Raw genomic sequence first — 26426 nt, forward strand, 5'->3', positions numbered from 1 at the left:
GGGGTCCCCGACCGCGTCCCGGTCCGCCGGCCGCGGGGGGGGGGGGGGGAGGGGAGGGGGCGGTGCGCGCCCCGCCTGCCAGGGGGAGCTCCGCGGCCCGCGCGTGGCCCCCGCGCCCCGCCGAGCCGCCGCGGGAGAGCCTCCCCCTCCGGCCGGGCCGAGGAAGGGCGCTGCGGGCGCCGTGGGTGACCCGCCCGCCAGCCGCCAGCCGCGTGAGCAGGCGCCCCGGGTCCCCGCCGCGGCTCGGGCTGCGACCCCCGGGCCCGGCTGCGCGCGGCCGCTGCCCCCCCGCCCCCCGCCCCTCGCCCCTCGGGGGCCGACGCTGGGCTCGCCCCGCCCCGTCCCGGCCCGCCCGGGCCCCCCAGCTGCAGCCGCGGCCCCCCTCCCCTCCGCTCCCCTCCGCTCCCCTCCCCTCCCCTCCGCTCCCCTCCCCGCCGCCCGCCCCGCCCCGCCCCTCCCCTCCGCGCCCGCCCGCCCGCGGCCGCGTCCCCCAGCCCCGGGCCGGGCCCGCCGAGCTCCTCCGCCGCCGCCGCCGCTGCCTGGTGGACGCGATCTAGAAAGAAAAAAGTGGTGGAGGCTGCCCGGGAGTGACGCACTGGACTGGAAAAGGGCGGCGGGCGGAGAGGAAACGGTAGGGGCGAGGGCCGGGCGGGGGGCCGGGGGGCCGGGGGGCCGGCGCTGGCTGCGGGCACGCCGGAGCGGGGGCCGGGGCCCGGAGGAGAGCCGCGGGAGAGCCGCAGACCCGCAGAGCCGCGGACCCGGGGACCGGGGGACCGGCGCAGGACCGCCCCGCAGAGACGGACGGGCGGGCGGGAGCGGCGCGGGCCGAGCGGGCTCCAGGCGGAGCCCCGGGAAGGGCGCCGCTTCTCCACCGGACGCGGGATCGTGCAGCGGGAGACGCGGGCCTAACAGTTTCGCCGGAACCGAAGAATCAGAAGGAAGCGATGCCTGGGCTTTGTTTCATGGACACTAGAGGAGAGGTAGAGACGGAAGGAACCCACGCAGACCGCTGAACGAGCCTGGCGAGCGCCCCGTGGCTCCATCCGCGCCGGGTGCCCGGACGGTCTGAAGCATTCGCTGACTTACGTGCTCTGCAACTGCGAGGACTGCCCTGATTATTGTCTTCGGGCTCACGCACAGTGATTGCACCTAAAGGGACACGGAAAAGTTGCCACAAGTTAGGAACGTGAACTTGCAAGCCAAATAAACAAACCATGGTATGGTTCACTTTATTTTGATATTCGGAATTATGTTTACTGGCAGTAAAAATGCTACATTACTTTTACCGCGAGCGTGTGAAACGAATTCACTGACTTGGCAAACAGAAGCCACGCATTTCTTTAAGTAAATAGCTGTCAAGAGTTAATCTGGGAGCATCTATAGGACATGGAGACTTGAGAAGGCTTTGAGCTACTTTGACAAAACCTGGACTGTAGAGAAGTTTACAGAGAGAATTAGTTCTTCCCGCTCTTGAAGTGTTGAGGCAAGTTTGAATGTTTATTAATTAACAGTTGCAGACCAACTGAACTGGTGGTGTCGCTTCTCTAAAAACGTTTAACTTTTCTAATGCTTATCATTGTTTTGCCAGGGACCATCATCTTTACTACAGAGGATGGGAAGTTGATGGCCAGTAAGATTGAAGATCCATTCCGTTCCTAGACACCCCTGCCCGCGTCACAGAACTGCGGATTGCCTGCAGTTCCCTGGTGGTTGCACACCTTCACTCACTCCTGCAATCCCAGAACAGTTACTTTGGGTCCTCTTTGCCCTATCTGTTGAAACATGGCATCCAGCCTGACTTGTACCGGGGTGATCTGGGCTTTGCTCTCCTTTCTTTGTGCTGCCACCTCCTGTGTGGGGTTCTTTATGCCTTACTGGCTCTGGGGATCACAGCTGGGCAAGTCTGTGTCCTTTGGTACTTTCCGGAGGTGCTCCTACCCTGTGCATGATGAGAGCCGGCAGATGATGGTGATGGTAGAGGAATGTGGGCGCTATGCCTCCTTCCAGGGCATCCCCAGTGCAGAATGGAGGATCTGTACCATCGTGACAGGCCTGGGCTGTGGCCTCCTCCTCTTGGTGGCTCTCACTGCCCTCATGGCTTGCTGTGTGTCGGAGCTCATCTCGAGGACCGTGGGAAGAGTGGCTGGAGGAATTCAGTTTCTGGGGGGTAAGTGACTTGTTCGATTTGACTTGATTACTGGAATCCCAGAGCAGTATTGAAAATTATGTTCCAGTTGTCTGCAGAAATCCTTATAATTGGCACTTGGAATGCTCTGGAGAAAGAGAGAGACATGGGATAGCTTTGGAGATAGCCTGCCAAAGTCAAGATTTTTTTTTTTTTTTTTTTTTTTACCGGAACTGTTTTACAACTTCAAGAGATCTTAATTTCTGACCCTCCTTAGACATATATACATCATTGGCCTGCTAAGTACAACCTATATGAGGCAGTAACATTGAGACTGTTTAAATGAAGTAGGGGAGATAGTTTAGATTTTATGACTTCCTGCTCTTCTTGTTCAACAGTAAGCAATTAGATTATCTGTGTCTTACTGGCGTCTTCAGGTCTTTAGAGATGAAGAGTAGAAAAGATCTTTGATTCAACATTGCTGTTATAAGCGTTTAATTCTCTTTGGCAGGTGTAAAATTGACCCTTGCCTAGTCTTAAACTATATTTCTAAATAAATGACTACTGTTTTAAATGAGAGATCAGTTTTACATGAACGACTGTAGATTTCACTATGCTTACAAATACAGCTATAGGCGTAATTATCTTGTTAGGATTTAACTTCCTTGGATGCTCTTCCTGTGAAGGCAAAAAAAAAAAAAAAAAAAAAAAAAAGCAAATACTGTGTGCTTGTCCCAGATGGACTGGAGAGTCTCACTAACACCAGAAAAGGTTTGATTTCTATTTGGGTTTCCTCCAACAAGTATTACTTCAATATCTCTGATCATATGGTTTTAATTATACTTTATATATTTTCCACTGTGCTTTTCACCTCCATTCTTCAAACTGACGGGTTGAACTTGTCTGATTTATAGTCCACCCTGCTAAAATATGACAACCTGTGGATAGCACAGAATGAAGGGAAATAGGAAGCCAGGAAAACATATAAAAATGTATTTGTAACTTCATTACAAAGTAAAAGTCTGTTCCTCTTCCATTTGGGGTTTTCTTACAGTCTTGTGAAGAATACAGAAGAAGAAGAAAAAAATTAAAATGGATAGTTCTCAGGTAGGCTCTGTATATTGGAGGAACCCCAACAGATGATTGTGGGTTATTTGATATAATGCTTTCAGGTGACATTTTGAATAAGAAAACCCTTGCATTAAAAAGGCAAGGGGCAAAGAAGGTTTGTGTTTTAAAATAAATGACAAGAGTTGCTTGCGGTTCTTTATTCCTCTACTGGATGAAATATATATATTTACATAGAAGTAAAGTAAAATGATTAGAAAACACAAAGAAGTTGTTGAAAGCTGAGATATAAATACAGAATTTGAAAATTCTTTGATACCACAGATTTCAGAAATAGAATTAATGCCAGGAGTATTTAAAAAAAAACTTTTTTTTTTTTCTTTAAGGATAAACTTGATTTGCTGTTTGTGTTTCACTTGGCTCAGGAAAAATGCATAGGCAGTTTCTTTTTCTCTGCTTATGGTAAATATCTCACTTTCCATTTTTCCTTCATTTTAGGGCAGGGACTGCTATTATTTCTGGCAGAACAGGAAAATACAAAGAGAAATCAGTTTTTATTGATTATCTTTAAATGTATAATGAAGGAAGGCAACAGTAAGTGAATCTGAGACCCATGAGATTTATGCTTCCCTCTGTAAGTGATGTATAGATTTTTTTGGAATAATATAGAGCTAAATGCTCTGTTTTACAGAAAACTCAAAGGGAAAGATCACTGGGGAAGTTATGTGTATTTTTAAATGGACCTTTTCTCCCTTTGTACATGCTTTTCATGAACTCTGCTTGGCAAGAGTCACTGACGTTAAGCTAGGATATAGTTTATTATTAGCAGTTGGTATTCTCTCATTTCTCATATATCTTTCTCCTACCTGGTAAAAAATAATTATGAATGTAAGACCTAAAAGGTTTTTCTGATTCAGACCTCTTGAGGGCACAAGTAAGTAAATACATCCCATTATTCAAGTTAATAGTAAATTTGAAATGAGAAAATAACCTGAGTTATGGACTAGGTTCTGAAAAATCTGCCATTCATCACTATTGCTTAATGGTAGACGAGTTGAAAAACAGCCTCAAAAATAGTTATTCCCATTATTCATCTCATAATTGTTTGGGGTTTTATACATAAAAACTTAAGTGATACATAATTTTATTTTATGAACTGTTTCATAAAGTGAGTGGGTTTCATTAAAAACTGCAAAATACCAAGCCGGTGAGTTCTTTGAATTCTGTAGGTGGCCGTGCTTCAGAAATACAGTCAACATGCAGCGTACTCTGCTATAAGGCGGATTCGCTTACTAAAAATGATTCACTCAGAAGGGTTATGTTTAGCTAAAGTTAGAATTGCTCCAAAAACAACAGGAAGCAGAAAAATGGTAAAGTACAGAGGCGTCCTGCTTAACCCTGCCTGCTGTGTTTAGAGTTTGCACATATGGTGTAACATCAGGCAGTAAAACCCCTGCAGTACTTTGGAACTAGTTAAAGGACAAAGTGTCAACCTTAATTTTGAATTGTCTTGCTATGGTTGGTTAGAGGTTAAAATGTCACCTGTCAACAGGCAGAGCAAAGCAAGATAGACTGTTGCATATGACATTTGCTCCCCATAGAGGAGTCCTTCAAGGAATCAATGATTTGTGCTTTTCTTGTGGCAGCTTGTACATAAACTTTAATTGCCACATCTCCATCTTACATTTTAAGTCATGTTTCTGTCATAATTTTTATTTTTTTTTTTTTTATTTTTTTTTTTTTTAATTTTTATTTATTTATGATAGTCACACAGAGAGAGAGAGAGAGGCAGAGACATAGGCAGAGGGAGAAGCAGGCTCCATGCACCGGGAGCCCGATGTGGGATTCGATCCTGGGTCTCCAGGATCGCGCCCGGGCCAAAGGCAGGCGCTAAACCGCTGCGCCACCCAGGGATCCCTCTGTCATAATTTTTAAAAACTGGCTTCGGTGGAGTTTTACTCTCAGTTGAGTTTTTAAAAGGCATGCAGAGAGCCTTGGAGAAGTACAGTGTGGAATAAAAATGGGTGCATGCCTATTGGATGGTGATGGTGCTCTGAGAAAACAGGTTTTCACATTGGATTTGTTTGTTGAATATAAAATTGTGTCGTCATGAAGTCCTCCCACAAAGTTTTTAAACATTAATGTCACACTTTTTAATGCATGTGTTGGGAAAATGCCTGACTTGCGTGCCCTGTAAATAAAACATGGGGGGACGTTGTAAAGACATATCAGGTCTGCTGTAAGTTCTATAACTGGTGCTTGTGAATGTCAGGATCTGAATGTGTTGATTTTTGCCCTAAGAAAGTACTGTTGCTGCTGTAATAAGGGGGCACGGGAGGGAGTCCTACATTTATACTCTTCCACATTTATCCTGAATGTGCGTCACATGTATGTATAAAATGGGTACAAGATGCTAATCGGTAGCAAACGGTGACCTTTCCAGTTTGGAGGGTGTCCTGTTTCTAAGAAGCCAGGGGAAGACCCATCTTCTCAGCTAATTGATAGTTAAGTGCTGCTGAAGACAGTAATGATGATGAAGTGTTCCTCTGAGCATCACTTTCTCTGTCTGCTGAAAGCATCATTGCCTTTCCAGAGTCCCTTCACGGTAGGGTCCCACCTGGACCTGTCTGTCATCCCTTTACGATGAGGACTTGTGACTCTCCTTCCCCTGCTCCATGTTAGGTCTGACTTGTCACATGATATGCCACATTATGCTCTCCTTCCTTTCTGGTTATCTGTCGAGTGACCACTAAGGAGTAAGATAAATGAGAAGTGTTGGCATATTAATGGGCATAGTGGCTTTTTAGTGACTGTATCTTAACTGGAAGAGGTTGCTCTGATTTTAAGAAATCAGAATACTTCTGAGGCCAGGTGGGGGAGGAGGCAGGGCTCTTTTTCCTTCTCTTTGAGTTACACCTTATGATTGCTTACTACTGTACTCCTGCTCCTTTCGTCTCCTCCCTAACCAACAAGGTAAAGTCCGGGTGAGTTGTCTTGAGATCTGAACCTACAGTTCTCAAACTTTACCATGCATCAAGATCACCCAGGGCTTTAAAAACAGATTTCTGGGGCCTCCCCAGGAACTTCTGATTCAGTAGGTTTGGTGAGCAGCCTGATACTTTGCATTTCTAACAAGTTTCCAGATGATGCTGGTTCTGAGCCCATACCTTGAGAACCCTGTTCTCGGTTAACCATTTCATATTATAGAAATATGGGACTTCTGGTAGATGGTTTACTTTCAGAACTTAGTTAATATTCAGTTGTGTTACAATCTGACATAGATTTCTATAATTGGGCTGTGGAAAGATACTGTCTGTGTAGCGTCCTCTTGGCTGAGGGACGTCCTTGTTACAACTCTCCTGTCTGTCACAGAGAATCATTTTCCTGAGGTTCTCTCTCTGAATACATACTATATACATGTTATAATTATAATATGTATGTTATATATAATATGGACTGTGTGTGTGTGTATACTTTCATTTACCATTTCCCTATGCCGGAAACAAGATTTTATAGATGGAGAACTCAAAATAACACCTTGACACACCCTCTGTAGTTTTTATGCAGTGGGTTTTCTGTCATGGATTGCCAGTTGAAAGATGTGAAGTCTATATTGCAGACTGGAAAGATGGGCAAACACCACCCTTGATGAACTCCATGAAACCACGTCTAGCAAAAGCAAAGATTAGGCCAGCAGGACACTCAGGAGCCAGCCGGTCAGAGCTTCTGCCAGTAGGCAAGATGGCACTTAAATTGGCTTCGACTAAGGTAAAGGTCTCCTGGTCTTAACCGTCTCTAGGGAAAAAGATGATGTGTTCTGCCTGAAGACAGGTACTTTCCAGGGCCACCAGCCACACCTTTCCTCCCAGCCATATGTCCCACATACACTGCTTATCTAGAGGTACAGGGTGCAGATGGAAGCTAGGCAGTGTGGCAGTGCGAGCGGGGCTTTGCCAGCCAGGAAGGGGCGAGAGGGGTCAGCACTGTGGATAACCGAACCAAATGCCACAGGTACTGTCCACTCTGAGCTCTGGACTCGTTAAAGGCAGGGATGTCAATGAATTAGCTGATGTTTTTTTTTTTTTAGCTGATCTTTTTAAAGATCTAAAACACCAAATTTTATATGTTTGTATTTAATGTTTTAAAATTACATTTTCAAATAGTCATGATCACCATGTAAAGTTTTCTTGTACATACTTTTTTTTTTTTTTTTAACCCAGGAGAACTCTTATATTAAAGGCTTACTTTGAAAAGTTTTTCAAGGTTTTCAAATTTTCCTATGAAACTTTCAGGTTCTCCATATCAATAATTAACGTCAAAATTCAGTACAATGTTCTTTGAACTCTCTAGTGGGCCTAAAAGCACCCTAGGAGTTTATTTCTCCTGGGGGGGTCCAGCTCTGACCCCGAGAATCTGATTTGGCAGGTCTGGGTGGGGCACAGGTAAAGCACTTTTAACAGAGTCCCCAAGGGTTTCAGAACACAGATGGTCCCCAGGCCACATTTTGAGAAACATGAACCGATTTTGTTCACTTCAAACCCCATATGATATCAATATTGGGGCATAGGCTTACGTCTACTGCTAAGCTAAGTGTGGAGTATCAATCTCCTTCTATCCATAGTTACCTCGGGGATAATGTGATATGTGCAGTAAAATTTCACGATTAGCAGGAACAGACCAGTTTACAGCTGTGTTCTTTCTGAGCTCACAGATCTTAGGTGTTACTGGTGGACATCAGCCCTGTGTATACACTCAGAAAGCAGAAGAACCAAATCTTCCATGCTATGCTTAGATAAAGACTATTTTGATTTGTGACTCCACCTGCAAATTTCAAGTCTGCCATTGTTTCCTATGCTGTGTTTGTATCCTGCAGCCTGCAAATGCATTGTTGCTGGTTTATGTTCTGTTTTTGTTTTTTTGTTTTTTTTTGGAGGGGGGAGGGGGAGGAGACATTTTGATTAGTTACCAGACTCCTTTGAACTTCACCATGAGTCTCCTCCAGTTGTGCTTCAAATTTAGAGTGGAAGCTGCCAAGAGAGAAGCAGTCTGGGATCATCTGACCCAGAGTAGTAGAAGCCAGGTTTGCATGCGCCCATTGGCCAGGCCTCCCCTGCCCCATCTTGCAGACACAGATGTCATACAGGCTCCAGGAGCTCTGGCCCTGTTCTGAGGTTCACTCTGTGACTGCTTACAGCCACAGCTGCTGAACAGTCCCAACTGTTCTGTGGTCCAGTACTGAACTCTTGGTTTCTTTACTGCCAAATGTACTCAATTTTTACCTGTTTTGAGTGACAGGTGTTTTACTTCCTAAGTTTATATTTCTGAAAAAAAAATGCTAATGGTAGTAATTAATTAAGATGGTGGAATAAAGGGTTATTCATTGCACTTGGGCCTATCATGCAAATAGCTGTGCAAGACCTTTAACCTAGAATTATTTCGATTGATATTTTTGACAGGGTCCAAGTCTTCATTTACTTTCTACGGAGTAGAGTCTTTCTAAGAGAGTCATTTGACTTTTAGCTTACTTCCCTTTGTTATCACCAGCTAACATACCTGTAGCTAGATACCACTGGAGCCATACTAGGGTTAGTATGGGTTAGTTAGCCTCTCTGATGCAGAGATTGCACACTGGTGAACTGTTATATAAAAGTGTGTTGTCACAAAGAAAGCAAACTGAGGAACGTGATTCATAACCATTCCCATAAAAGAAAATACCTCAAAACACATACTCTGGAGAGCTTTACATCATCCTATATGATATCATGAGGTGCATAAAATTTGCACTGGGCATATAGTCATTATTGGTACACTGTGAGTACTTGATCTCTCCTGCTACCTCCAGCTGGGTAAGAGTGTCTTATGGCGTGTGCTGGGTGTGGTCAGAAGGAATACCAGAATACCAGCATCGGGTTCAAAAGTTATTCATGAATGTCATTAAAATTCATCTTCTTCTTTTTTTTTTTTCTTAAGATATCACCCTCCATGTGTTCTGAGGACACTAATTCCTGGGTGTACCAATAGATGTTTACAGGAAAGAATAAACAGGAACAAGTAGATTCGAGAAACATTTGGTTATGGGAAGTTAATCCATTTCATTACAGCAGAGAATTCAGTATGTTGTCGATTACCATCTCCCCGGAGGAATGGGGACAGCATAGTATTAAGTGTTTAATTTATTTAGGCCCAGCGCCCTGAAGGGACCAGTACTGTGTGGAACTTATTCTGTTCTCATTTTACCCCATTGAGGCAGGCAATTTATTCTTTTTCGCAGCTGAGAACACTGAACTTTAGAGAGTGACACCCAAAGGTATCTCATTAGTTTTTGTTTGTGCTGTGAATGCTATCACCCATGATAAAGTGTTCATTGAAATTCCACCTTGTATCACGCAGAATTCAGAATATCTGACCATGGTGGATCATAATGTCTTTCAACATAGGTAAATATTTTTTGTTGTTCCTTGGTCCTCCCTCTATGTTTGTAGTGTGATAAAACCACTTTTAGTAACATGACTTGGCAACTTATTGCCAATTCTCAAAAAATGCATTGCAGGGGCACCTGGATGGCTCATTTGGTTAAGTGTCTGCCTTTGGCTCAGGTCACGATGCCAAGGTTCTGGGTTGGAGTCCCATGTTGGGCTCCCTGCTCAGTGGGGAGTCTGCTTCTCCCTCCTCTTCTGCCCACCCTCCTCACCCTGCTTGTGTGTGTACGCTCTCTCTCAAATTGATAAATAACATCTTTAACATCTTTAAAAAAATGCATTGCAGGTTAACATTAATAATGTGATATGCAGGGATCCCTGGGTGGCACAGCGGTTTAGGCGCCCGCCTTTGGCCCAGGGCGCGATCCTGGAGACCCGGGATCGAATCCCACATCGGGCTCCCGGTGCATGGAGTCTGCCTCTCCCTCTGCCTGTGTCTCTCTCTCTCTCTCTTTCTCTCTCTGTGTGGCTATCATAAATAAAAAAAAAAAAAAAAAAAATAATGTGATATGCAGGAGAGACACCATTAGGGGAGAATGCCAGAACACTTGACTAAAGTTTTTTTAACAATTACTTAACAGAAGAATGTTATCTTCCATTATTATATGCTGACTGAGTTTCCTAGTGTAAGTACCCCAGTGTTAGAAGCCTTTGTAATAATCCTTTGTTAAGGCTAAAGATAATGTTAATTCCAGAGGACACATTTCTTAGATAACAAAACCAAGGACCTTGGATCTTTCTATAGAAATGAAGGATAATGTTTGACATTGTCAATCTTTATCATTAAAATGTTTGTGATAGAAAAAAAGAGAGTTTTAGGTAGATCACTCTGAGAAGTCTAGGTATTTACTAGGGACTTCTGAATGGTTATTTTTAGAAGATCATGAGGTTTCAACGTTGTTCTAGTTCTGGTGCATTGATATTGCTGACTAATTATTGTGGGATCTAGGTATTTTTTCTTTATACGGTAAATGTCATACCGGCTAGTGATTTGGTTTTACAGTTCATGAAGCTCAAAGGTAATGTAAGCTCTGGAATGACCTGATTATAACTCTGGTAAATAATTTACCTTTCCTGTGTCTTATACTTTCAATAATCAAGCAATACTAGGTACTTTGATATACTGAAACAAGTATAAAAATATTGTTGTGTAAAAAGAAATTTCCATTTTATGGTTCTCTGTTTTTCTCATATGTCTGATGCCTTCAAATAGCGCAGGAACCAAGATTTATGATTTTCTTCTGGCCCTACAGTGACTGGAATAGTAAATGACATCTTACAGGTTCAATTAATACTTGACGATGAATTATTTAGTTTTAATTATTTTTTAGCAACATTTTTATTTATATGATGTGATCTTGTTCTTTTCTACCTCACAGAAATATTTCAGAGATGAAATAAAATAATGCCGTGAATATGAAGACATTTAAAGCAGTGTCTCCTTATGATGTCTCTGAATAATGTTAGTCCTTTGGGAAAAAAGGTGTTCTGTATTGAAATGATGCTGCATAATACAACTCTCTCTTCAAGCATATTTTAAAAGCTCTGGGTGAACTTTGTTCATTTTCTGCAATAAAGAAACCAGCTGCTATGGTCTAAGAAATTTTGGCCACCCCACCCCAAATCATTTGGTGAGGTCCTAATTCACCATGAGATGGTAGCAGTAGCTGGGGCCTTTGGGAGGTGATGTGGTCATGAGGGTGGAGCCCTCATGAATGAAATAAATGCCACTGGTAACAGAAATCAGAGACAGCTTCATTTCTCCTTCTGCCCCTCAAGGATCCAATGAGAAGAGGGCCCCCATCCAGCCACACTGACACTTTAATAAGTTTCTGGTATTTTTAAGCCATTCAGTCTGTGATATTTTGTTATTGCAGCCCCAGTGGACTAAGATACTATCTGCCTAATGCTGTGATTCACAAACTTATTTGGGAATAGCAGAATCCTATTTACCTGTGATAGGCAATAAGATCTTTTTGAATTAATAGACAACAGAATAAGCTTTTGGAAATGTTGAGTTAAGATACATAGTAAATCCAGTGGACTAGTGTTTATGGGCATTTAACAGTATTGAGTGCCTATTATATGCCAAATAACGTCTAGCTGTTTGGATACAAATTGAGATAAGGTCCCTCCTATTAAGGAGCCCACAGTCTTTTTTACAGTTTTTTTTTTAATTGAAGTATACTTAACATATAAAGTTGTATCCAGTCTTAAGCGTACAACATAGTGATTTGACAATTCTATATATTACTTCGTGCTCACCACGATAAGTATACTTATCATCTGTCACCAAACAACATTATTACAATATTATTGACAATATTCTCTATGCTGTACTTTTCTTACTCTTGACTCATTTATTTTGTAACTGGAAGTTTGTATTTCTTAATCTTTTTTACGTGTTTCATGTATCCCCACCCATCCATCTCTCCTCTGGCAATCACTAGTTTGTTCTCTATTTATGAGTCTGATTTTTTCCTGCTTATTTGTTTTTTTATATTCCACATATAAGTGAAATTGATGATATTTGTCTTTCTCTGTCTGAATTATTTCACTTAGCATAATGCCCTTAGGTCTTCCATGTGTTACAAATGGCAAGATTTCGTTCATTTTTATGGCTCAGTAATATTCTATTGTATATATTTACCACGTCTTCTTTATCTATTCATTTATCGGTGGGCACTTGGGCTGCTTCCATATATTGGCTATTGTAAATGATGCTGCAGTAAACACAGGAGTGCATAGATCTTTTCAAATTACTGTTTTTGTTTTCTTTGGGTAAATACTCAGCAGTGGAATTACTGGGTCATATGGTATTTCTATTTTTAATTTTTTAAGGAACTGAGGAGCTCACAGTCTTGTGGAGGGAAACCAACATGTAAGGTATAATTACAATCTAAAGGACTCGTGATACCTACACACACTTGCACATTTTATTGAATACAGCGATTGGCTGATGAGTCTCACTCAGCAGCCAAGCCAGGTGTTTGCCAGCCTCATAACAGTGTGCCAGTTATTTTCTATCCTACGCTTCTCCCACTTGTCTCTCTATTGCAGGAGTCCACATTTCCCAGAACTCTTGGCACCTGGCGTCTGGATCATTTCAGCCAATGGGAAGCCCTTTTGGAAGACAGGAAGCAGAGAGAAGCCAGGGTATTTCTCCCTCTCTAGCTCTTCCGTGGGTAGTATCCGTGGCAGCAATTGTCTCTTTTCTTGGAATGCTCTACCTTTTATGGCCCCAGCTTCCTTCAGGAAGCCACTGTGATAATCCTACTCCAGCTTAATTCTTCCAGCCCCTGGTAATGCCATCTTTTCCCAACATCACTCCAGTCTAATGCATGGCAGCAGTTTCCTGCTGTCACCAGTTTCTGGGTTGCCTCCTTATCTCCTGTTTGGTTTTTTGGCTTTTCCATCATCTGTGTAACCAATTTCCTGTGCTATATTAAATTATCCATGTTTAAAATACCTCAGGACAGCTTCTGCGTCCCTAGTTGGACCCTTGCTAAAATACAATACATAATTCAAATTCCTACCTCAGGCAAGTGGAGGATCATGTCATACTGTGAACTTTTGGGATTTGTAGTGAATAGACAAAAATTACAGATGTTTAATCAAGAATCGCCACAGTCCACTGAAGTATGAACAAAATGCTGGAGGGACACAGCAGAGGGAATGACTTTCTGTCTGGAGCGGTCTGCAAAGGCTTCAGAGCAGAGGTGCTAGTTAAGCTGGTTCTGGAGGGTGAGCAGAAGATTCCCTGGGCCCTCAGGCAGGGGGAACACCAGGTTCTCAAAGCCAAGGAGTCATGAAAAGATCTGATGTGAGTTCAGAGAATGGTACCATATTATAAGGAATGGGGGCAGGTCTGATGCGCCCCAAGTTGGAAGTGGAGACTACAGGTGGAGTCAGGTTTGTGGAAGTCCTTGTTTATATTCCATGGTGAGGATTCTATACTAATCAAACCAAAGCTCTTGAGTGGTTATGGGTAGAATTGACTTAGGAACTGTATCATCTGTAATCTAGTAGCCACGAGGAGTAAGATTGATTTGGGGAATAGCCAAAACCAAGGAAAGGGAGTGAGAAGCCTGTAACAGCAGTCTTAGCCAGAGGTGGTGGGAGCTTTACTGAAGTTGCTGGAATAAAGAGAACAAGAGTTTGAAGACATTTCTGAAGTAGAAGGTAAATAGGTTTTGCTACTCCTCTTTTTAAATGGATAGATGAGTGAACGAATGAATGTCTCAGTAATATTGTATTTCTATTTATATAAGAAACCAGGCCTTTTCAAAACATTTTTTAAAATAATAAGTATTGTTGTCACCACAACAATGTATGTACGTAGATATAATTTATTACACAGCCCCACAAGGTGGATATTTCTGTTTTAGAATTGTGTGCATGTTTGTGTGTAAATGAGGGTTGTGGACTGCGCTCAAGAGTGTTTGGGGGCTTCAGAGAGGAGGATTGTGATGACAGCTGAAGTCACTGTTGGTGTTATTAAACTTTGCTGGCTTCTCCCAAGCATTCTCCTCTTCTGTCCCTAAAAGTGCAGGAACTAATGAATGTGTAAATATATAAACAAGATGTAGAAGATGTAGGTGTAAGATTGATTGCATACATCTCAGTTTTGTAGAAATTGTTGACATTCCCAACTATGCCTTTATTTTATTTATAAAGAAATAAGTGAATGCTGTTGTCAACAGGTTTATGACAAAAATTGCTGTCAGCTACCTGTACTAAATGACTCTTGTAGCTTCAGACCTGATCGATTCCTGTCCTGGCTTAGCTAGTCATGGTACCGTTGCATATTAAGGCAGAACAAGAGTGGAAACTAGGTATTCCTTGAACCTATGAGTTTATATTCTCTGTGATTATTATCTATCTTCCCTGAATCAGCTGCATTGAGGGCCATGAGGCACCAAATGTAGTTTTGTCATTCCGGTGTAATTTATCATTCTCATATATTGGTCATATCAAATTTGGAAAAAAAAAAAGAAATAGCCCTTATACTCTAAAATAGTATAATTCTGTGATTGAATCTAATCCTCACCTGTTAGAATGCTTCTTGGTGAGGTGAGAGTCACTGTGTAAAATGCGGATGTCTTCCTCTCAGCTCTAGAGTTTCACTAAAACATATACCCTCATGTTATCTTATGTTGACATTACCTGGATCGTCCTCTCAGCCAGCCATAAATGTGCCATCTATGTGGGTAGCAAACAGATAGCAGTCAATGATGTTGGATAGGATTAGGCACAAACAGGAAACATTGGATTCTCTACGGAACCATGGCTTTCCAGGGTAAGTGTGGCTGGAAAGGGCAAATGGTTCACGGTCAGAGTCCAGATAGCTTTTCCTCACTCCTGGCTACAAATGACTTCCCATAACAGTCCAAGCTCCCCATATTATTTTTCCTTCCTATGTGTACACCATTGTCTTGGATACAAATATCAGATTTTCCATGTTCTCTTCATGTCTAGAAAGGACCTACAAGGACAGTTATTATTTTCTATGATGCGACATATGCTAGGATGTCACTTTTTTTTTCTGTTTGTTTTGTTTTTCCCATTTGGTGTTACATAACCTAATTTAAATGGAAAATAGTAATCCTCAAGTAAAGCTAATTCCTTTATGGTCTCTATAGTTATTTCTAAGTAAGAATTAATTCCTCTAGAAGTGTTCTGAGGAAGAATAATCAATTTTAGCTCCAAGGGAAGTTACCCTGGTGTTTACAAGGCTTAAAAGTATAGACAACATGAAGAAATATTTACTATAAGTGGTGCTTTTCTCATTCATTTATTCAACAAATGATTTTTTGAAAAGATTTATTTATTTATTTATTTATGATAGACATAGAGAGAGAGAGAGGCAGAGATGCAGGAGGAGGGAGAAGCAGACTCCATGCCAGGAGCCCAACGTGGGACTCGATCCCAGGACTCCAGGATCGCGCCCCGGGCCGAAGGTGGCACTAAACCACTGAGCCACCCAGGGATCCCCTCAACAAATGATTTTTAAGTGCTTCCTCTGTGACGGGCTCTGTTCTAGCTGGAGATAGAATGCTGACATGGTAACGTATGGTTCTTGTCTACCTAGAATTTTAGTAAGAGAGATGAACGTTAATCAAATACTCCCCCAAAATGAATATAGAGATACAAACTTGATGAATGTTAGGAAGAAAAAGTACATCATGGACAATCATGACCTAGATGAGGTGCCAAGGAAGGCTTTCTAAGACATGGCAGGTTTGAGTTGAGACTTGAAACGTGGAAGAGGAGGAGGGAAGAGCATGCCAGGGAGGGAACCTCAAAGCCTACCAAGTGAGCATGCAGGTTGCCCTTGAGGCACTCAGGGCAGAAAGCATGAGGGAGGGTGAGTAGACGAGGCTGGAGAGGGAGAGGCTGGAAGGATTAGTGTTAAGGATCTGGTACTCGAGATATTCCTGAGATCAGAAACCAATAAAGAATGTTTGTGCAGGGAGATGCTGTTTATCCCTGTACCAGCTTATATAAGAACTCTGTTCATTTAAGGCACGTTACTGGAGAGTTAAGTTGAGAGGTAGCTAGCTGGAAAGCTCCTGGATTCTTTTCACGTATACTAGGCCTTTTGAGGTAGAGGTAATAATCATTTGTATATATATATTTTTAAAATTTATTTATGATAGTCACAGAGAGAGAGAGAGAGAGAGAGAGAGAGAGAGGCAGAGACATAGGCAGAGGGAGAAGCAGGCTCCATGCACCGGGAGCCTGACGTGGGATTCGATCCTGGGTCTCCAGGGTCGCGCCCTGGGCCAAAGGCAGGCGCTAAACCGCTGCGCCACCCAGGGATCCCCATTTGTATATTTTGAAAAGAGAAAAAAATCATTGTGGAATTTTTCTGTGTATTATTTGAATACATAGGTAGATCCAATGTCTAGGTATTTGGTTAGGGGATAGAACTGCTAAAATTGTGCACCCTTCAAAGGAATGGAATAGAATGAAAAATGAGTGGAAAAAGGTACCAATATGTAATTTTTTTCCATGTTGCTGTATCTATTATGTTTACACTTTTCCTTCATGGCATTTGGTATACTTGTGATTACTTAATCTTTACAATTATGTGTATAATGCCTTTCCTAATTGGTTGTAATACCTCAAGGATAGGGACCTCCTCTGTTTTATTTACCACAGTATCCCTAGAGTCTAACAAAGTGCCAGAGAGAAAATAGACAATGAGAATTTTCTGTCTGCTTGATACTTAATATAATGTGTTCTGTTTGGAAATCTTCTGTATATATATTTTTCCAGTTCAACTTTGCAGATATTGATCAAGCTCCTGTTTTGCAGAATGGCACAGGTACTAGGCCCCATGTTAGATACTTACTGGAATCTGACAGTGTCTGATGTCAAAAGGCACAAGCTCTAATATGAGAAATTTTACTGACAAAAGTGATACAGGTGCTAAGAGGATTCAGAGAGATGTTATTTGGTTGATGTCCTCAGGATCTTGTTTATTGACCAGGCCATGGAACAGGTGAGCTTCTGCTAGCCTTAGCTAAACTTGTCTATAGACCTTGAATCTTTTCTCCTAAGCCCATTGAAAAAGTAAAAAAGGACCAAGGCAGGGTACAATGAGTACTATGAAATGTTTTGCTACTGATCCAATGCTTTCATAAAATGCTTTCCCAATCATTGGAGGTCAGCCTAGGTGGCAGTGTGATCACTGAATTATGATCTTCTCCTACCTTGCTTTATTGGATCCACTCTTGGCCTAATTTCCTTGTTTCCTTACCCTCCACATCCCTCAGTAAGATAGAGTCTCACCAGACTGCACTTCATTTGAGTGGGCCTTAGGGATCTACACAGTGAGGCTCTGGACTCTAGGAAATATAAGATATAAAAGGTAAGATGGAATATAGTCAATGTGATTTGACAACTGATCGTTGGTGAGAATGAACCTCATTGGTAACTCTCTATTTTCATGTCTTTGTGCCTCTTGGAACAAGCCTGCCATTATGGAGAGTGAGGTGTCCGTAGGAGGCATGTTTTGTGAGGCAAGGTTATGAGTTTGGTTCTGGACAGTTTGTGGTTCAGGTTCTGTGGGACTTTAAGGTGGAAGGTCAAGTGGGTGGCTGGTTAAATGTCACAGTTAAATACATAGATTCAGGAAAATATGTCTTTGAAAACCTTCGTATGAGAGAGTACTACTTCATTTACTTTTAATACAGCATGGCTTAAATCCTGACACTTCCTTTTGCCATGTGGCAGTCCTGGTTAGAAATCAGGCTTCTAGCTGTGTCTAACTTAATCATTGATTCTACACGCCACCCCTTGGACAGTGTCAGCTGCTTAACAGCTACTCTGCTGGTGAGATTAGAGAAGCTTGCACTTTGTAAAACTAGATTTTGTTTTTCTGGAAACGAAATGACAAGAAAAGCCAAATAGGAAAAAAAAATTCTATATGGTATTTGTTAACAAAAAGGTGCTTTGGAGAAGAAAGAGTCTAGAAATGACCACATAGTTAAAAAAAATAAAAAGCAGAGGTGCAAAGGGTGAATAGTTTAACTGGGTTTTTTTTTTTTTTTTTTTTTTTTTTTTTTTTTTTTTTTGGTGTCATGCATAAAGATGGCATTCTATTTTGATTGTCTGGTGGAAGAAACTCAGTTTATCTCATCCACCCACTGGTGGCTATCCTGATTATAGCCTCCTGGTAGGCCACCATTTAGAATTCAGTTTGGCTGCCTGTGCCCTTGACACTCAGTAGGTTTCATTAAATTACACAGCAGTGAGCTCTTCTTCCCTGTGTGGCACCGTTTTATGTACATTGAACTTCAGTGTAATTTCAGACAATTATGCTTTGTGTGGAGTGGTTTTACCATAATCATATCACTGTCCAGTTAGGGCCGATCTGGGACTCTGAATCTGATGAGATTTTAAGATGGTAGAAAATATTGGATGAAGGAAATGTTTTCATTTCTCTATACTTGCTCTATTTAGCTTGTTAGGCTTGTAAATTGTGGCAGATTGTTTTTGTAGCATTACTTACAGCATAAGATTAGAATAACAACAGTTTCCCCCACATGGGATGCTTCAGAATTTTACATGCAATCAGATCCTGGAAAAAACTGTGTCTGTGAGACTGTAAGTAAATGAAATGTTAGTACTTTTCTTGTATTAGCAAGTCTTCAAGTACTGCCTTCTGTTCATGTGTTTGCATTATTCTATGGCCATATGTTGTGTGAAGCAAGTGAACACAGGATCTATGTGGACAGGGTTGAACTCCATCACTCATTAGCTTCATGATCTTGGGCAAACTACTGCCACTCAGCCCCAGTTCTTTCAACTAGGACTAATAGTAGTCCCAACTCATTGGGGTTTTGTGGAATTTAAATATGTGTAAGTCATGTAATACCTTAATATAGTAGATGCTCAGTAAATGGTGGCTATTACTCATAGCTCATTTGACTTAAAATTTCAAACCTAACTTTAACTTAAGAAGCTAATATGCTTCATTCATTACACACATATTTATTGACTCCTGCTCCGTGCTAGGGAATATTCTAGCTAACGAGGATAAATAAGTAGAAGCAGATCAGTAAAGACCTATAAAGTGAGAACATTGGCTATATTTCCATCTACTTTTAGCTTGCTTTGTACACTCCTGCATTTCTTCAACCAATTGAACTAATAATCTTATCTAACTGGTGTCTTATTACTCTGAACCTCGTAAACAGACTTTGTATCTGGTTGTATTTGGTAGATTATTTTTTGAAGTGAAATTGATATTTGTATAGGTATTCTCAACAACTGGCCAAGTGGGTTCCTTCCCTCTCTCCTTCCTCCCTGGCTTTTCTTTTCTTTTCTTTTTCTTTCTTCTAAAGCATATGCCCCCATATTGTGGGTTTTCTCCATCACGGTGAAATTTTTTATATGATCTGCAGATTCTGTGACATTTCTTTCTTTAACCCTCCACGTCTTCTCTGATACACCCCCATGTATTTGTAGCCTGATTACTGCTGTCTATATTTTTATCTCTTTTGAATAACCAGAGACTAACTGAAAGCAAAAAAAAAAAAAAAAAAAAGTTCTTTAGAGTTCCAAGTCAACTAACATCAGCTACTTTTAATATGGCATTTTGTAATATACAAACAGTTTTGTACACAGTTTCTCCTTTAGTCTTAAAATCCTGCTGCAGCTTTGTTCTGGAAACTGTGATCACTACTATGGGAAACAAAGAAGTAAATGTAATACAGGTCTGTGACCTCAAGGAGTTTATAAATTCATGGCTTTGGTCACTCGACTCTCCCTCAGAAAGATGTCATTGTTATTCTATCAACAGCAGGCTTCAGTACTGTGTTATATAGCCAGATTGTTACTTTATCTTTACAAAATGAACCTTGCCAGTGATATTTGCAGGTATGTGTTGAAGTGATGTTCTCTAAGATTAGAGCTCAATACAGGAGTTTGGGAGTTTTCATTTCTGATCCTCAGGGGAATTGAGCTGAGTAAAATAAAAAGAAAATATGTTTAATCATTGTATATAATTCTTTAAAAACTACCAAGTATATTGTACAAGGAAGATGAAATGTATTTTGGTATTGAAGGTAGAGATGGGGCAGAAGAATGTGCCTTAACCCAGTAAATTATTTTGACATCAGAGGCTGAATCCTCTAGAATGACGAGATATTTTATTGTCTTGAATATGCTACGAGAAAGTTACTGTTAAATGTAATTATGTGGGATTGAAACATGCTACTATTACAGTCATGATCTCTGAGTAATCACTTTAAAAGTCATTTGGCATTAAATATTGGCATTAAATATTATTCTCAATTGGTGTCATGGCACACCATCATGTTATTTCAAATGACCCCAGAGGACCTGTGCCAGCGGTGAATGTCTGTCATTCTGGGCTCCCTTCCTGCACACCCTGCCTTCCTCCCATCCATCCTCACGTGGCCTCCAGAGCAATCCTCTTGGCTGTGATCATGGACCTTCATTAAATACCTCTGTTGCTCCCTGTAGGTGAAGGACCTTCTCTGCTGTGTTCCCAAGCTCCATTTGTCACATTACTGCTCACTGACATCCTTCCTGTGCATCTCACTTTGACCAAACTGGATTTTATTGTGTTTCCAGTGCATTTTCTACATAATCCCACTTTTGTGCCTTTGCCTTCATCCTCTTTTCCTTTTTACCCAGACCCAGAATCTGTCTTTCAAGGACTGATTGGAATGTTGGCTTCTTCCTAAAGTCTCCTCTGATTGTACAACTTGAGAGAATCCTGCCTTTCTTGAGTTTCTTTGGAACTTATCTTTTTTTTTTTTCCTCCTGGTGGAGGCCTGGGGAGTGTGCTCTCTACTATGTATGTTTGCCAGCCCTCTAGCTACAGTCTCTCAGCACACTCTGTACCTGTCACCATTGTTGCATTCATTTGGCTTATATTTTGCTTAAAATCATCCTGGACAATTATAAACCTAGGTATTCAATTTGGAATCTATGACATGTTTGCCCGGTGTTCTCTATGTTACTCTGTTATTAATCTCCCCTTTTCTTTAGGCTAGGTCACTTCTTGTGTCCAATACTCTCATGCCTCATAATAGAAGACAGATTCCATGGAATTTTCTGTTTTGGAGGCCAATAGGCCTCTGCTGAAAATAAAGATCTGTTTAAATGTAGATATTCCTGATCAGGTTAATTTCAAAAGATGATCTCCTGTGGCCTCTGGGTGGCTCAGTCAGTTAAATTATCTGATTCTTGATCTCAGCTCAGGTCTTGATCCGAAGGTTGTGAGTTCAAGCCCCATGTGGAGCCAACTTAAAAAGAAAGAAGATGGTCTTGTTTTACCTGTTCCTGTTTTAGTTACATTCAAACCAGCAGACAGCACTAAAATAGCCAGCAATAGAAAATGCTACTGTGATAGTTCACAGCCATTACTCCATGTTGATTTAGGCATTTTTGTCAGGGTCTTTAGTAGGATGCTTTTGTCCTGCTACTCCATGATGATTGATTCAGTCATTTACTTTAGATAAAAACCAACTTGTTTGCCCCTCTTCTGAAAAGGAAAAAGAGAAACTGTCAGTGATATGGGTTGAGACATGCTGCCAGTGTGTATTTTAAAGGTGGTGAATGTAGGACTAAGACTACTTCTTTTTATTTCGATCTTTATTAATGGAGAGCATGTCTTATCTGGCAAACTCCCAGGGCATTCTTGCTTCCATGTCACCAAACATTTCTATTTCAAAATCCTAGCAAATGTAGCTATCAATATTGGGGCTGTTGGGAGGAAACCCATAAGCCATCAATTAATGTGGATAATGTGATATTCATTAGGGCTGCCCTGCCAGACAGTCTGGTAGATGATCACAGTACACATAATGAGCAGTAGCTCTTGGGGGTACGTCAGACTCAGCTCTTTGGAGATAAGTAGAACACTTGAGTGTACCCATTTGGATGCTTTCCTTTATTTGTATTTGAAAATTCTTTGTGCTCCTTTCCAAAATGGTAACTTTTCAGATGTGTAAAATGATTTCCTGAAACTGTGAGCTGCAGGTGGCCCTCAAGTGTTACCAGGCTTTGCTTAGAGAGGTCGTGCCTCGTCAGTTTGTAGCATGGAGGAAAGAAGGAGAAGGCTCTTTAGAAAACTCAGAGGAGCAGCAAAGTTGAGTATATTTTTTTCAACGTAGGACTAGATCCTTTTTAACTGCCCTATGGGATTTTTGTTCAAGTTTTAGATGTTTGTTTAGCATTTAAATATTTTTTCTTATTTAAATGCTATTATTTTTCACAGTTTCATTTTTTCTTTACCCTGTTAACTCCATGGGGAAGACTCTGTTTTATTAAGAGTTTCTCACATCTTTAGCACACAGTATGTCTCAGTGAATAGCCACTGAATGGATGATTTCTATTCTGTTAGTAAGGAGGGAAGGATAGCTGATTAATAATGTTCACACCTCTCATACAGGACTGGTGATATAATTTGCAGGGTCCAGTGGGAAAGGAGAATATAGGGCCCCTTGTTCAGAAATTAATAGGAATTTCAAGATGGTGGTGGCGAAGCACTGAGACTGGCTGTGGCCCCGTGCAGCTCCACAGGCTGCACACCATGAAGCTGCCCTGCTCTAATGCAGAGAGGAACCAAGGGTTTGAATCCCCATCTTTCTTGTTTTTGCTTATGAATTAAACATATTGTATTCTCTCATTTCTAGTTAATAGTGTGAAAGCTTTGTTTCTTTGATTCCTAATGAGACAGGAAGACCAAGTGCTTAATAACTAGTACCTGTCACAGCACAAATTTGAATTAATGCTTAATTTACCATCTTTGAAGTCAGCTTGTGCCAGTTTTCTTAGCATAAAATGTAAAGCAGCAAACTCCACCAACCTGAGCAATCTGTTCTCATCCATGGTGCTAGTATTTTACTGACTTCAACTGTGTTGCACTAGTAAATCATTCTGACCCAAATCTAGTCTGTATGAACTCTAGTAAAATGATTATGAATTTGAACAGTGAAAAATGAGCTAATTTTTTCTGTTAGCTTTACATAGGGATGAGTGTAAAATGGGGTTGCCAAAGAGTCACTTGTCCCAAGAAGAGGTAAGGGAAACCTTTACATTTAAAAAAATCCCCTGGGGTAAGGTTTACTTTACAAGCGAAATTGAATTGTAATAAAGCAGAAGGAAGAGATATCTCTTCCAGGGCTACTTGCACAGTACATAAAGCTGAGTGCAAAGTAAATGCTGGCCTCTCTGTGGTCTCTGAAGACTTAAAAGTAAATTGGTGATTTCTAATCAGACTTGTCAGCATAGATTATCCATCAGCTGCTAAAAGTAAATCTGAAGATCAGGAGCTGCCCATAATCTGTACTGGGCTGCCCCATCGCTAGAAATGAGCCACAAGGAGAAACTGTGCAGCTGGGCAGAGGGAACCGGACAGGGCAGAGGAAGATGCATGCTCCCTCCAGACCTGGCCGTTGTGTCCTTCCCAACTTGAACTTTTTGAATGCCAAATTGCTACCAGTGTCCTTTGCTGCTTCTCATCCTTTAGTCAGTTGCCTTTGTGACATGTCACTTATGACCAAAAGATAAACCTTTTGGGGGTGCCTGGGTGGTACAGTCAATTAAGTATCCGACTCTTGGTTTCCAATCAGATCATGATCGCAGGGTCATAGGATTGAACCCCATGTGATGTTCTGTGCTCAGTAGGGAGTCTGCTTGAGATTCTCTCTCCTTCTCCCTCTGCCTTTCCACTTGTCTGTGTGCTCTCTCCCTCTAAAAATAAATAAGTCTTTTTTTTTTTTTTTTTTTTTTAAGGATAGACTTTTTGGAATTAAAGTGAGGCTGAGAATAAATTTGGCCACCTATGCTTCTTGATTTCTGGGCATAAAAAGTTAGTATGAAGGAGGAAAATGTGACCATAATGATATGTCATGGCTATCTGTGGATTTTCATGATACTAGTCTTTAATTTGTATTGATAATGAAGTACTAGTAGATTGGGAAAAATGCTTTTAAAAAATCATTACTTCACCATATGCTAAAGTGTGAAATGCCAGTAAGTACACCAGCAGCTTCTGAGATGATTGTTCTGTGTGCATTAGCTGGATCACAGTCCGGGTTTTATTAACACATTGTCTTTCTGCCTTCACATCTATGCTCTGTGCTCTGCTACTTCCGGGAGAGGTAATATAGCTCTGGTCACCCACGTATGTGATCATGATTGTATTTTCATTTGATGAAGCAGACCAGGGAGGAGGCAATAGAAGTAAAACCTGTTGGATCCACCTCCTTGCCTGAGAAAGGAAGGCACCACATCCTGAATCCTGCTCGTGCCTTGCCCCCACTATTCATGAGCAATCTGTCAGCAGGGACCTCACCTGGTCATCATCCAACTAAATACGGATACTGGACCTTGCTCTTCAGTGGAGCTGGAAGAACAAGATTTAAGTACACAAAAACAGATGAATTATCTAAATAATATGAAATATCAATTATATACTCATTGTAGGCTGGACACTTTTATTTGTAATCTCTACCCCATTTCTGTAAGGGAAGGTTGGCACTATTACACAGATGGGAAAGCTGAGGTTTAGAGGGGTCAAGAGCATGGAACAAGCGAGTGACCAAGCTGGAATTCAAACATGAATTGAGTGAGCCCCAGACTGTTCCTCTCCCCACTATAGCATGTTCCTTCCCTTTCCATTACACAGATGAATTGTGGTAAAACTGTTCCTGTTCTGTTGAGACACACCTTAGTTTCCCCAGCGATGATCAGAGAAGGTGCCATGAACCATGTGTAGGTTTCAGATGAGGCCTGGGAACATCTATGACTTGAATAATTGAGAAATTGAGGAAAAAAGATTTCAAGCTTCCTTTTTTATATTTTATATGTATTTCCTATAGAGTATCAAAAAGATGAACTCAAATATTATGAGCTCATAAATTATAGTGTTAGGATTTACTAGATTCAAAATTATTTCAAATACTTTCTTATAGGGCAAAGTAGAATAAAGAGGCACTGTCATTTAAAAATTCATAGATTTAAAAATATTTTTAAAGAGTTTATATAAATCGAGACTTATAAATTTTCTATTCATGACTGGTTGCTTTTCCTTAGATGCAGATATTTACTCTTAAATTTAAACTGTTTTAATAATTATCAGTCTCTCAAAATGGTCTCCTTTGTATTTTTTTTAAGCTTTTAAGTATTTCTTTTTTTTTATTTAAAGATTTATTTATTTATTCATTCAGAGAGAGCGAGAGAGAGGCAGAGACACAGGCAGAGGGAGAAGCAGGCTCCACGCAGGGAGCCCAACGCAGGACTCGATCCCGGGTCCCCAGGATCACACCCCGGGTTGCAGGCGGCACTAAACCGCTGCGCCACCAGGGCTACCCCGAGCTTCTAAGTATTTCTTAATCTTAAAACAAACTATATAGGAGCAGTTCTCTTTATAAAACACATTTAAAAAGATGTCTTTATTTTGAAGGCTAAGATCTGTTATATATATAATAATATGTATATATATTATTTACAATAGTATATATTATTATAAAATAATCTACTCCAGGAATTAATTTGTTTCACCTACTTGCTTTTTTTCCTTAATAGATATAGGAGTAATAAGAAGAAGTAATGAATTTTTTAAAAAGATTTTATTTATTCATGAGAGACACAGAGACATAGGCAGAGGGAGAAGCAGACTCCCCGTGGGGAGCTTGATGGGGAACTCGATCCCAGGACCCCAGGATCATCACCTGAGCTGAACCACTGAGCCACCCAGGTGCCCCAGAAATAATGAATCTTTATTCTCCATTTTTTATTTTGACAAGGAAAACTCCATTGAAAAATCTATCTATCCCCAATATTATTGCACGTAGGATTGTATACCATACATTTTTAGAAATCTCCAAAAATTGTACATATGGCTTTGGTTAGATGAAAACAACCTGTGTATAATACACTTAGTTTCAATCCTGGTTATTTTTTCTTTTATGAATGTAAGCTGCCTCGGAATTTTGCCATCATCAGACATTGGATTGTGTCCCTTACCTTTAATCTCAGTGACATCATTCATTACTTTCCTGAACTCCCTTGCCCTAGCTCTATGACCAGTGGCTGAAAGATCACATGGACATGGAGGAGTAGACACTAATGGTCACTAACTGACATTTTCCATTAATCCTGTGATTAGGATCAAGATAGCTTTTTTCCACTGGTGTTTGATGGCTCAGGCATGAAAGCTCACAAGGTTAAGGTTTGGCAATTTGTACAGTAGCTGAGGTTTAGAG

At 41.1% G+C, this 26426-nt stretch overlaps 1 protein-coding gene across 3 annotated transcripts in view; it reads left to right on the forward strand.

Moving 5' to 3' along the window:
• Positions 1-461: 461 nt before the first annotated feature.
• The window catches only part of LHFPL6 (LHFPL tetraspan subfamily member 6), a 237277-nt gene continuing 211312 nt past the window's right edge, over positions 462-26426 (forward strand). Inside the window, exons 1-3 of one of the 3 annotated variants that reach the window (XM_077867958.1) lie at positions 462-631; positions 1589-2167; positions 12733-12828. In XM_077867958.1, coding sequence (XP_077724084.1) covers positions 1783-2167; positions 12733-12828 — 481 coding nt within the window. In that variant the 5' untranslated portion in view covers positions 462-631; positions 1589-1782. Of the gene's footprint in view, positions 632-714; positions 1218-1588; positions 2168-12732; positions 12829-26426 lie in introns of those variants that run through there. The other 2 variants (XM_077867957.1, XM_077867959.1) reach the window with 2 other exon arrangements.

Source organism: Canis aureus, chromosome 24, assembly GCF_053574225.1.
Source record: "Canis aureus isolate CA01 chromosome 24, VMU_Caureus_v.1.0, whole genome shotgun sequence".
Classification (NCBI taxonomy): Eukaryota; Metazoa; Chordata; class Mammalia; order Carnivora; family Canidae; genus Canis; species Canis aureus.